This window comes from Dermacentor albipictus, chromosome 3, assembly GCF_038994185.2.
Source record: "Dermacentor albipictus isolate Rhodes 1998 colony chromosome 3, USDA_Dalb.pri_finalv2, whole genome shotgun sequence".
Taxonomy (NCBI): Eukaryota; Metazoa; Arthropoda; class Arachnida; order Ixodida; family Ixodidae; genus Dermacentor; species Dermacentor albipictus.
The window spans coordinates 61,489,692-61,502,385 of NC_091823.1; the positions used below are offsets into that span (position 1 = coordinate 61,489,692).

Sequence of the window (12,694 nt, forward strand, 5' to 3'; positions counted from 1 at the left end):
GCAGTAGCGCCAAAGCTGTGGAGCTTGTATCAACCAATCATCGGAATGAGCGAACGCGGCCGCCGCGTCTTCCTGCGCGGCGTGCGTGTAGAGACATCGATCATGCCGCCCGCTGTAGGGAACTACGAGCAGACGCCGATGCAGCGGCTATACGCACGCGACTTGACGTTGAAGAGCCATGGCGCACGGGCCTCTGGACTCGGGGGCGGTTACGCGCACGAAGCAGCAACGTTGTTGAAACTCGGTATTATGAGTTTTCCAAAGCATCGTTAAACCACAGCCTTCGCGGCGCTGCTCAACTCTGTTGAGACGGCAAATAGAAAACCGCGCCAAGCGTTTTTCTTGGCTTGGACGGCGAGGAGATGAGAAGAGGAAACACCCGACGCGTTCGTTCTCCCCCCGCCCCGTGCTTCGATCAGTCTCGCGGAGTCCGCCAAGTGCGGTGCGACTGCCTCAGCTGGATTGAACAGGAGGAGCGGTTCGTTTTGCTCGCGTGCCCCTACACTTGCTGCTGTTCCCGCTGCCGCTGATAAATTAGAGATTGTTCCCATCGCCCTCATCGACAGGGAGGCGAACGAAGCCGGCAAGAACGCACAAGCAAGTGAAGAGCGCGAGAAGAAGGTGTCGCTATACACGGCGCCCGAGGCCCTTGCTTCGTGGCGGTGAAGGAAGTGCGCCAGGGAACTCAGTCGATCGAGGGAGAGCGAACACTTCCTCTCTTCCGGACAGCACTACAACCACCTTCACTTCGCTCCAATCTGCAGCCATTCCTCCCCTGACAGGCTGTGCTTTTACAACCGTTCCTTTTTTTCTTCTTCTCCGACGTACACGACGAATCGGAGGGGAAAGCAGAACGGGCAATTCGTCACTTCGCAAGCGCGCTCGATACTGAAAAAGGCCGTTGCAGTGTGCTATAACTGTAGCGCAATGCGGCGCCGTACTGGGTAAAGTTGTACCGAGTATACTTTCATTGGACATACGGTCCCACAGAATACTCATCGCTGGGCCACGGCGTTCTATAACGGCGGCAGCTTAGTTCGCACGATCGCGATCGAGTACATATACTACAGCAAAAATGAAAATGTCCTGAAGACATCCACTTCTATAGAAGTCTCCAATGTATATATTCGTAGTGTCTTGTTTAGCCTTCCTGGTTGTCGGAAGTCTCTATCATCGTCATGTGCAGATGCCGATTCTGTTTTAGCTTACGCTGCAGTAGCCTGTATTTGGCGCTGAGGTTCGTGCTAGTACTTCTAGGGTCGAATTCAAGAAGCCTTTGGTTCTCAAGTGCTATTTCATTTCTTTTGGGGATTGGGCGAGCTGGTATTGCATTCTAAAACTGGTACAGCCCCACATAAAAATGAAGAAACAAGTCGAGCCGGCCAGATGAACGAACAGAGCCCTCTGCGCTTTCATCTGGCCGGCTCGGCTCGTTTCTTCCTTTTTTATGTTGCGCTGTACCAGTTTTAGAAGTGATATTTCCCAAAGGCCGGCCAGGTTCAATTTCCTGTCCGTCATCACATCTGGTTGGAACCAGCTCTTACGAATAGTTCTAGTGTACGAGCTTTCTTTCCTTATATTATTTTATTTTTTTGTGAATGTGTATCCAGATTTCAATTTCAGTGTAGATTCTCCAGACTTCGCATGCGCAGCGATTTAGGCCCCCTGTATATGCGGTATCGCGAGCGCTTGAGCCACATGTCAACGTAATCAGAAAATTTATTAGTAAAAGAAAGTTTGAGTTTACTGTGACAAGGTGTAAGTATTACGTGGCCACATCGTTTAAGCACCTTTCAGCAACAGGCAATTCTACGAGTAGTGCGATGCTTCGCTCACTATGTTTAACATCGAAATTGATACGTGGTGAACGAACGACATTCATTTTGCTTCGCACACCGCTGTTCTGAAGCGCTCGCTAGAATAATCTGGAAAACCAGGGCGGCCACGAAGACGCGGGCACACACACACAAAAAAAAAATGACAGGACGGCGACGATGGGCTATGGAAACAAAGTCCAACCAAATCTTTCTTTCAGAATTTGCTGAAATTTAACAGCTTTGTTCTTGCCCTGTTATTGTCCGTTTCTTCGTCTCTCCGCTGGTTTGCTACCATGGATTGTCAGCCCGGCCAAATCTGCGCTGTTTCTATATAACGGTGTTTTTGTTTACACGAGGCAGTTGGCATACAGTATATGCGGCTATCACAACCCTTGGTTCCAAGCGCCCGTTATCTGTCACCCTTCCCATTACCTAACGATTGCTTACGATAAAACGGCAAGGGAACAAAAACACATAGATAATATGACACTAGGAGACGAAGAACAGCATGTTATCACACCAACCAGCCAACCCGTCTTGGGTAAGTGCCAGTAAATGGGAATGGGAAAACGAAGGAGTTCAGACAATCGACCATTTGTTTTTATTTTGCTGCCGATTTACACGTGCAAGGAAAAGCATTCTAGGAGCAACATGAAAAAGAAACTGCAGCAGTGAATTTTGCAATTTCTGCAATTATTTCTGTCGGAGCCTCCTCTCTTGGGCAATGTCACAAGAATGCTTACTCAGCTGTTCAAGATATTGTGCTTGTTTCAGAAAACATTTTTTAGTTACATTGATATTTCTTTATTATTTTCTATTCTTTTAATGCTTTTCTACTTATCTCTATTGCTTTCTTGGAATTACTAATCGCCTTCTAATTCCATCAGCATCTTGGTTGATCCCCCATAGTGGGTATGCGCCAAACACATCAAGGTCGTCGTCGTCGTCGTCGTCATCATCATCATCATCATCATCATCGCAACAACAACAGCTCGTAATGCGCCATGAAGTACCAGAAAAACAACAACGATAGTGCAGTAACAGTCCTAAGCGTATTGTCAGCGCCGGAAAACGTGCCGATTCGCAAGCACAAGGAGAATAGCGATAGCCAATTGACGTGCTCAATAGAAATTAAAAGCAAAGGGGCACGTCTAGTGAGCGGACTTTATAATTGGTTTGAGGACACGGCGTGGGACAAATAAAATGTGAAAGATTAGCATCAAAACAGGTTTGTGCGGAAGCTGTTGCTTAGAGCATTTACAGAACAGGACAAATAGAAGCAGTCAGATGAGGCTTAAGTCAAAGCATAGACAGTGATTGCACATTCATCAATAAAATGTGAACTAAACGGCGTGACAAAACGAGATTCCAGCTACGACCCATGACGCCAACGATTCTCTAGCCATAAAGGCAATACCGCAGGACTCAGATCCTACAGCCAGCGAACAAATCATAAAGTCACAGCTGCATGGGGCGCAACACACGACGTCCTCCCGTTATGCATGTGGCAATGGCAACGCATAGGCCGCGACAGCCCTCAATAAGCACTTTCTTGGTCTGACTTGAATTGCGCGAAATGTGCGTAATACATCGGCAGTCATACATGTATTTTGTAAGCCGCTTATAAACTAAGCGACAATTTTATTAAGCAAGGGCGCACTATAATACAAAACGCTTACTCATTTGCATTATCTCTCAGCAATGGCAGAAGTTGCACGATTTTTCTTGCCTCTAATGTCCGCAGGCGCTGAACGGTATATCTTTAGCAGTCATAGGCCGCCGGAATGCATGGAGCATTCAAAACTGCTTGTCTATTAAAACTATATATTCTGGAACGTAAACATAACCATACGCAAGCCGCGACAAACGTTTCAGACAACAGCGTAATTAAAGTAACAAAACCTGTTGTGACCGCGAAATGACGCCCATTATATGAAAGCCTTCACGTCTTGAACCGGTGCTAGAAGCTCGTTTGCGGGCTTATTCCAGCCGTGCAAATACGCCAAGAAGCCCGATATTGAAGCAAACACACGCGTTACACAACTCTTTATTGCACACAAAAACAAACAAGTGACGATGGCGTCTTGCTCTGTGACTGGCGCACCTTCTTCCTTCAGGACATCGCAATGTCCCCTCCTCTTGGTGCTGTCTTATGTACCCTCACCTGGGCTCGCGCCCTTTTTGCATTGCTTTCGGTTGTTAACAATTTTCAGAGATGCATGGTGGCCACTTCCTGCCTAATTTCAGTGCAACGTCTGAAATGGTGAAAAAGAGAAAGCATAAACAATGGTCCTGCCTATGTTCAATACAGTGGTAAAGAAAAACGTCCCCGTTCAACAAAAGACAAAAGAAAAAAAATGCCAGTCTCTGGATGTGCACCTTCCTCATTTCTCTCTCTTTTTTTTCGTTCTTCGTTTGTGTCACCCTGGCTTCGAGGTGGCAGCGATGTTCATTCTTCAGCAGCTATTGGGTCGTTTGGCAGGTCAGCAACCGGCTCCTCCTCTTTCTTTTCCTCGACATCTGTTGCCGTCTTCGTGGTGTTGAACTCTTGATCGCCAGCTGCTTTCGGGTCTTCCGGTTCCTCTGTCTGTGTCTTCGGTTGGGCTTCGGGCTCTGTCTCCGGCTGTGGCTCCGGTTCATTCGTAGGAGAATCTTCACGCGGTCGAGGCGGTAGTGGTGGTGGGGATGGCGGCGGCGGCGGCGGCGGCGGTGGTGGCGGAGGCGGTGGTGACAGTGGTGGTGGTGGTGGTGGTGGTGGTGGTGGTGGCGGCGGCGGTGGCGGAGGCGGCGGTGACAGTGGGGGTGGAGCCATTAGTGCCGAGTCTTCGGCTTCGTCAGGCCCGATGGACTCTTCTCCCTGCGCGCTTTGCACGCTCTCCGCCAAGTCTCCGCTGCTGCTGACCTCGTTGTTGCGCCTTCGACGGGCCGCGGCTTTCTTGGACGGTGACGTCGATCGGCGCCGGTTCTTTGGCGGCCGGTACATCGGAGGGCGACGTCGCCACGATCCGGTGCTCACCCTGTCTCGCGAGTCGTCTTGACTCCGACCGCCACTTTCACCACCACTTCCTCCTCCTCCGCCGCCACCTCTACCGTAGCCGTCCTGCCCTGACGCTTCTGTGTTGCTCCGAGAACGGCCGCGTCGCCTACGGAAGTAACGGCCGTAGAACCTCCGCGGAGGGCGCCGGGCCGGAGGCTCGTCGAACACTTCGTCTTCCTCTATGTACGCCGACCTCGGCTGATCGGCGAGGAAGCGCTGGGGTGGCGGTGGTGCCTGTGGAGGGCCTCGCGGTACCCCTCGAAAGCGGCGGTTGTTGTATCGCCATGGGTAAGGCCTTCCGACGCCATTGGCCAGCCACCTTTGATGTCCCGGGTCCTGCTGGATCTGCTGCTGCTGCAGCGGTCGCGGCGAGTCGAGGTTGCAGGCTTCTTCGCGCAGCTCGTCGTCGCGGCCGCCCCGCGCAGCCGGCCCGCGCCTTCGCTGGGCACGCCGAGGGAACCAGCGCGGTCGGAAGCGGCGCTTGTCGGCCGCGTATGGGCTCCCCTGCACGGGCTCGCCGTCGGGCCCGGTGACGTTGGCCGCCTCGCGGCCCTTATCTCCGACGACGACGTCAAACTCGACCGTCTCACCTTCGCCGACGCTGCGCAGCAGCTTCTGCGGGTTGTTGCGTGTGATGGCGGTCTGATGGACGAAGATGTCCTCGCGAGTGTCGTTGCGGTTGATGAAGCCGTAGCCGTTCTTGACGTTGAACCACTTGACGGTGCCCAAAACCCGCTCGGCGACTACGGGCTTCTTCTTAGCGTTGCTACGACTGTCGTCGCCCATTGCCAGGTTCCCGATGACCTTCTGAAGAGACTGGGCGCCGGTTACAGCTGCTGGAAGCCCCCCTCGATACGTGATGCCGTCCTGGAATGCTGCGGCGGACACGCTTCGTGCGCTCACGCGGACCACACGCTTCCTCTTTTTCCTCTGGCGTGAAATCGGGCAAGCATCACTCGAACGCAAGACAAAAGGCTTATTGTGTTGCATTCTGTCGTGAGGAGCTTCTTTTTTTACACCATGTTCTAATTAAGCCCCAATACTATTTCTTCTTGCAGCAGCACGTACGAAGGTCTCGGGCGAACATCCTACTTTTTGGTCATGCTGATGATGGCTATGAAAAGAAGTGCCAATAAACACTCTGCATTTCTCACCACAAATGCATGTCCATTAATACAGATATTCTATAGCTGCGTTCCAGCCTCCGTAGAGGCGTAATGCAGTACAGAGACGGTATTTTTTTACACCCAACGTATAATGTTAGCGTTGTCAATATGTACACTTAGCACAGCACTCAAGTGGAGGCGGGACGTGCGCAATAACGCCTTCTCGTCTTCCCTTCGTGTCGTTCATTGTAATGCTAAGTAATTTGCATACCGTGAAAGAGCTAGCCCGGAAGCAACGCCACTATGAAACTTCGCATTAAGCTGGCTCATCTTATCCATAACTGCCAAGGATCTTTCAAGCGAGTGTGATGGAGCATCGAGGCACGTTTTCTTTCACCCATAAATATGATGAATAGCTTTCTTTTTTTGTGTTGCTTGCTTCGCCATCTTTTTCAGCTGTCAGCAGATTTTAGCGAATACGGTCTGCGTGAAACCACGCCTCTTTATTATGTTAATAATCGTCTCAATTGTCAAGACAATACTTTCGAGCCGTTGAGCACACATCTACCGCACATCTATCATTTACCGTGATAGATGTGCGGGATACACATTGTGTGATTACATTTGCGGTGTTTACACAGGGCTGTGAGATCGACACGCCCGCGCACGTCTTCGTGTGGCCTACATTAATACATTGAAAAGATCGCACATCTTTGTGGCAACTACGCCATTAGAGACCCTGTCCTACGTGTAAAAATGTCGCGGTTTCGCCTGTAAGGCGAAGCAACGATTGCAATAGCAAATAAGTAAACGAAGGATAGTAGTTTTAGAGCGTCGAGAACACACAGCACGCACAAAGCCACGCGCCGCCGACGCACCTAGACTCTGCCCCCAACGCAGATCCCTCTCTAGGTACGGCCGCGCGACTGCACGCAGCCGCCACATGCGCCAGAGTTGCAGCCAGAGTAGAACACCGCCCCACCCCATCCCTCCCCTCCTGCCGGTGCCTTGCAACGTTGGGTGCGCTGCGCGCGACGGAAGACGGCGCGCTTCCTCCTCGCTTTTGTATCTTTTGCGTGGGCGAGATTGAGCTGCGATCGTCGGCTCCGCTCGCACGCTTTCACTCGCACGTACAGCGTAAAGCATGCGGCGACAGTGTTATCGCCCTTGGACTTTATACGGAGCCTCACGGCGACGGCGACGGCAGGAATGCGCTTGGAGTGTCCATATAATTGTTACCGCAAAAAACAGCAATGCGCTGACCCATCAAATGCGCCATTGAAGTGGCTCGTGGCACAGCCTTTTTATGTCATATAAAAACTAGCGGCAGAGCCTCCGTGAACCTCCCGAGGCGTCTGTTTGGGAAAACGTAAGCAACTTCACATTCAGCGAGACAAGCGAAAATTACTTCTAAGGAACGAAGTAGCAGATGATAATAGCAGCGGCTGTCATCTTCATCAAGAAAGCTATAAATAAGGAAGCTAATCACGAAAGCAAGTGGACGAGACACTTAAGCATCGTTTCAACAGCGGCGTTAAGTTTTATTTTGGTTATAACATTACTTTAAGAACCCACACTTGCATAGAATCGCCTTATTTTGGGTCAATCCGCCGTAGTTGGTAAGAATCATTGCTATAGAAACTATACACACAAAACAGAGCCTGGGTAGAAATGAAGAAGGGAAACACAAGTGATAAGATGGTCAAGCGGTGGTTGTTCACAGTGGCGTTAGGTGTCGCTGACACTACTTTGCTCGCACTGCTAAAAAACGCTCGCAATTTTTTCATGAAGTGAATAACAACAGCAGCAAGAAAAAGAATGGAGACGCAAAAGCTTCACTGTAATAGTAATTCACGGTGCTCCTGTTTACCACGTATTATGTGTGTCCTTGTAAGTGGTTGCGTCTGCGTTTGTTTGTGGGTGCGTGCGTCTGTGTTTGTGTGCGCGCTCGCACTGGGAAAGCGGTGAAGCGCGAAGGCATGCCGCGTGAAAGCAAGGGTAGGCTACGGTGCACCGCTGTTGCGCGTTGGCTCCAAAAGTGTTCATTTTCTGGAGAAGTTGCGCAGTGTGGCACCCAGGCTAACGAGATTCCGCCCTGCACAGCCGCCTTTGCGTCTACTTCCGCTCCCTAGGGACAAACGTGCAACGCCTTCAACGCTCACAGAGGCCGCTGGTGCTGCGGGGTTTCGACACAGATCTCCAGGCTTTACCCGTTCTGCGGTGCAGAGCCGAGTGAGGTGAAGATAAAGGCTGATTGCTGGCAACCTTCCCCGAGGAAATACAACGCTGCAGCAGGGCTTTCCATTTCGGCATCCGCGGCTTAACCCGAGCAGCGGGCGATTGATAACTCCAGCTCCTCTCCTCTCCCCGTACCCCTCTTTTCATTTCTGTTTTCCTACCGCTCAGCCTGCGCCTCAAGCCCGAGCTGATCCGCGAACTGTGTTGGGCGTCGCTTTCCCTGACCGCCAAGCAGAGAGCAGCGAGGCGTCCGCTGACGGCCTCCACAGCGCCCCGCTGGTCGGGGTATCGATCGGTTCTATCGTTAGCCCGGCTTAACGGCCACGTGCATTGATCCCGGCTGACTTGATTGGCGTGAATTCGCGGCCTCTCGAGTCCTTGGGGCAAGAATTACCGGCTGTAAGTTTGCTGCGCATGTTCGTTAGACGGCGGCCGAGAACGATCAAATCGACGCCCAACCACTACGCTCCGATGTGCGCGAATCGGGTTGCTTAGTTACGAGCACGCTGATGAGGTTCTTTTGACCCAAGAATTGAGAAAACTTAAAGCGGGCGAATTATCCTTGATTCTGGGGCTGTGCGGTGCTCGTACATTTGTGCTGTAAAGGAAAAACAGTATATCAAATAATTCATTTAAATTAATTAATTAAATATGGGGTTTTACGTGCCAAAACCACTTGCTGATTATGAGTCACGCCGTAATGGAGGACTCGGGAAATTTCGACCACCTGGGGTTCTTAACGTTCACCTAAATCGAAATACACGGGTGTTTTCGCATTTCGCCCCCATCGAAATGCGGTCGCCGAGGCCGGGATTCGATCCCGTGACCTCGTGCTCAGCAGCCCCAGATAATTTATTTCTACTGATGGCACATTTAGGCGAAAGTATTGCACCAAGTTGAAGTATAATTATTTAAGTCTTTTAATTGGACGTTTATAAGCGCTTCAACATGTTAAAAACCTTTTTTTTCCTTATTCAGTTAATATTTCATGTTGTTTAATTACGTATGGAACTTGTAATAAGATGGAACCTGCGTATTCGGAGCGAGAAGATCGTACTAATAATATTGAGAAGAGGGCAACGCATGATAAAACAGCTGTTATTGCACGAAATCGAGCGCACGACAGGATACATAATAACGTAAAAAAATAACGATCATTTACATAAAAGACTGCGCAAGTGCAACACCAGCCTGCTTTCTATTTCTCTTAATTTCCGCAGACAAGGGCTGGTGCGGACAGAAAGGGGCATCCTTGATAGGTATGTTTGTCCATCCACGCCACAGTAGAAGCGTGCGTACATAGTGTTCGGGACTCCTGTAACTTGATTATCCTGCGGCAAAGGTTAAGGACTCAAAGCAGGCTTTGCCTTGTCCGTCTACTCGGTCGTTTGTTGCGTTATGCAGCGCCGTGCATCATCAGGTCGTGATCAGCGTAGGATAAGGACATCGTATGCACCATATCACTGCGACGTTTCTTATTATTAACTTGCTGACAGCGTACCCTTCCCGTGCTCGGAATATAAATAACGCACTTAAGAAACGGATCTCTTGAGAGAAGCATAGTCAAACGCGAAAAAGAAGGAACATGTTCAAAGGGATTCTACTCACTCTTGTACCTGAATAAAACAGCCGCTCTCACCTTAGGGGCACCAGTGGTTTTCCAAGGCATGCCATCGATGTTCGTATTTGATAAAACAGTAGCGCTGTTTGAACCACCGCGTAGCGCCCCGCCATGCACATTCTCGCTCAGTGCGTTCTCGTGTCCCGGTCGGTTAATGGCGCCACCCAACAGGGTGCTACGTGACAGTCGCGCGTCAAGCGTCGAAGCAACTCCAACGAAACAAAAACAGGCCGGGTTCACGCCCTCTCAGCGTACACGCTCTATAAAGACGAGAAGACGGCGTCGCAAAACGACAGACAGCCACCAAAGCGGCGCGCTCTAGTTTGGCGCCATTCTCTTCGCCTATCCCCTTTCCGATACGGACCGAGGGAGGTTCGCCAAAAACAGCCCATGGCAGTAGAGGCGCCGTATTTTCCTATTGTCTGGTGATCAGGGCGACGGCATGATGGTTGTTGGGAAGCCTCGGAGCTCTTCCTTCATCCTGTCCCCTCCGTCTACTAGGGTGTCCCTTTGTTTTGATTCTCCGTTTGCCTCCCCCTTTCCTCGAAGGCTTTTCCCTGGGAAATACCGCTATCCCTGCAAGAGCAAAGGGAGGCGCTGGTTGCCAGAGAAAGAAGTGTCTTCAACTAGAGTCTGAGCTCGAGGGAAAGGGGATGCCACGAAGAAGAGGGACAGGGCGCAAAAGAGGCTGGGGGCTTATACTGCGCGTCCCTAATTCCGCGCAGCGCAGTGGAAACCACCACTATTGGCGGTCGCGACGGGAGGACAGGGAGAGAAGAGTATCAGACGCTGCACAGCATGTCAGTGCAGCGCAGCTTCGCGCAAACTCGATGTGCGTTTCCTACACCTACATTCATGACCGCGGTAGTTTTCGTAAGACAATTTCGGGCGCAACGTTACAGCGTCGTTTCCCCATTAGCGCCACCACAACGTGTCAGTGCGCGAGGGGTTGTCGCGGCTCTGCAAGCGCGTGGCAGCACTGGTGCCAGCTAACGGTGGTGGTAATGGAAGCGCCGAGAGCCATAAAGGAGCGTACAAACGTCGCAGTATCGGCGTATGCGTCCAAGCACATGCAGGCCACTTTTTCTATGGCCGTCCTAGTTTAGCCCCATTTCTACGGGCCGCGTACGAGCGAGCTGCCTTAAGCATTCAACCGCACGCCTCGTTGCACAGTATTGCTTGGGTGAAACACAGCGAGTCGCTATCCTCGTTTTCGCGACTCGCTTCCGAGCTTCCCCCGTGCTACGCTTCTCCCCCGGGAAAAGAGAGGAAGCCGTCTTCTGCCAAAGGCGGGCGCGGGACGCTCCCGGCGACTGTGCGTCTGCGTGGCTGCTCTAGCGCCACCCGGTCTGCACACGAACGAGGCGGCGGCGGCGGCGTCTCCACCTCGCCTTGGCGCGGCGTCGCGTCGCGGTTCTCCCGGCCCCGTGAGTTTGCGAGGTTCGAGTGGCCGATGCACTGGGGGACTCGGGGCGTCCCTGCCAAACGAACTCCAAACCCCGTGTCGGCGGGGTGTCCTAGCCCGCGGCTATCCGCGAGGTGATCGCGGACAGTGCAGCCCACTATTGTGGGTGGGGCGTTTCCTCGGTCTTTCCCATAAATAGACCAACCACAACCAAAACCTACCAGCACTTCCCCCTCCCTACTTCAAACGAAACTCGCCCCGTATTCCGCCCCTACCCTTACAAAACATACGCACGACTGGACAAACAATGCTAGCCTGAGGCACGCGCGCTATGTATTCCTATGGCGTGCTCGTGCGGTTCGGTTGGGTCCGAATGTGGCGGCCAACGGAAGAGGCACGCTGCGGCACCGCCAACTTCGATCGGTTGCGATAGAGGGGCGGACGGTGGTTTGAATGCGTTTCGCAAGCGGATATCGACGTGTGCCCATGAAAAACGCCGGGTTTTGAGGGGTACAAACTCAAATGCGTGCAAAGCATCTTGATGCAGATGACGAGCCAATGCGGCAATGTGTAACACTACCGAACAAACAAAAACACCAGCACAATTCCGTACCGTTAGAGTTGACTTTCAGAGTGACAGCACAATTCCGTAACAAGTTGGCTTTCTTCATTGTGTTTTGACTTTAAGCACAGCGCCAAAAGTATCAGCCCACGGACAGAAAGATATAACCCCTACCAGCTTGTTCCTCACTGTAGGTGTTACTTTTATAAAGATATTTGCAAATAAGCAATCACAGAGCTTCGACGTGCCTTAAATGGCTTGATTCATATGCGAAATTCGCTTCTAAACAAGTTACTAATCTGGTAATACAAAAATGGCATGTAAACGCCTTCTGTGTCTTCTTCGAGGTACTTTCAATACAATATACAACAAAAAAATTGAGGAGCCATTCCACTCTGTGAAGGTGGTTGACCAGCGAAGCTGCTGTGATGGTATAAATTATGTTGGCACAGAATTTTGTTGCTATGTAACTATGCATATCATTATGTATGTGTCAGTTATGCGAAATACAAAGAAATGTCAGGTGCGCACTACGTCATACATGCACACAGCTACCGCTGAAGAGCTTTTGCGACGCCGCTCTAAAGGGGCAGGTGCTGTAGACGCAGCTGCGACGTAGCGCCGTTTAGACGCAGCTGGCCGTTAAACAGAGCCTCGACGCAAGCGACGATATGCATTGACCGGGATGCAGTCCAAAGGAGTGCACGAAACAAAACACGTTCGTTTGTAATTAGCGATTGAGCATACTTGCCGGTTAAATTGCTGAATGAAACTTGAGAGGCCTAGAGTTTTATTCTAGCGGACAAAGATTGGAGCTGTCCCTTTTCCTCCCGTAGAAGCACATGTATTCACAGCAGACGGGGATTCCACAATATTTACAACTTCTCTGCGAGCTACATCATTACGAA

General features: G+C 51.2%; 2 protein-coding genes across 3 annotated transcripts in view; both read right to left on the reverse strand.

Moving 5' to 3' along the window:
• sff (sugar-free frosting) overlaps positions 1-12,694 on the reverse strand; it is a 139,425-nt gene that overhangs the window by 106,568 nt on the left and 20,163 nt on the right. The window lies entirely within an intron of this gene.
• Positions 3,849-5,859, reverse strand: LOC135898768 (Y-box-binding protein 1-like). The gene has a single exon (XM_065427909.1). The coding sequence runs from the start codon at positions 5,842-5,844 to the stop codon at positions 4,267-4,269; it is 1,578 nt and encodes a 525-aa protein (XP_065283981.1). The 5' UTR covers positions 5,845-5,859; the 3' UTR covers positions 3,849-4,266.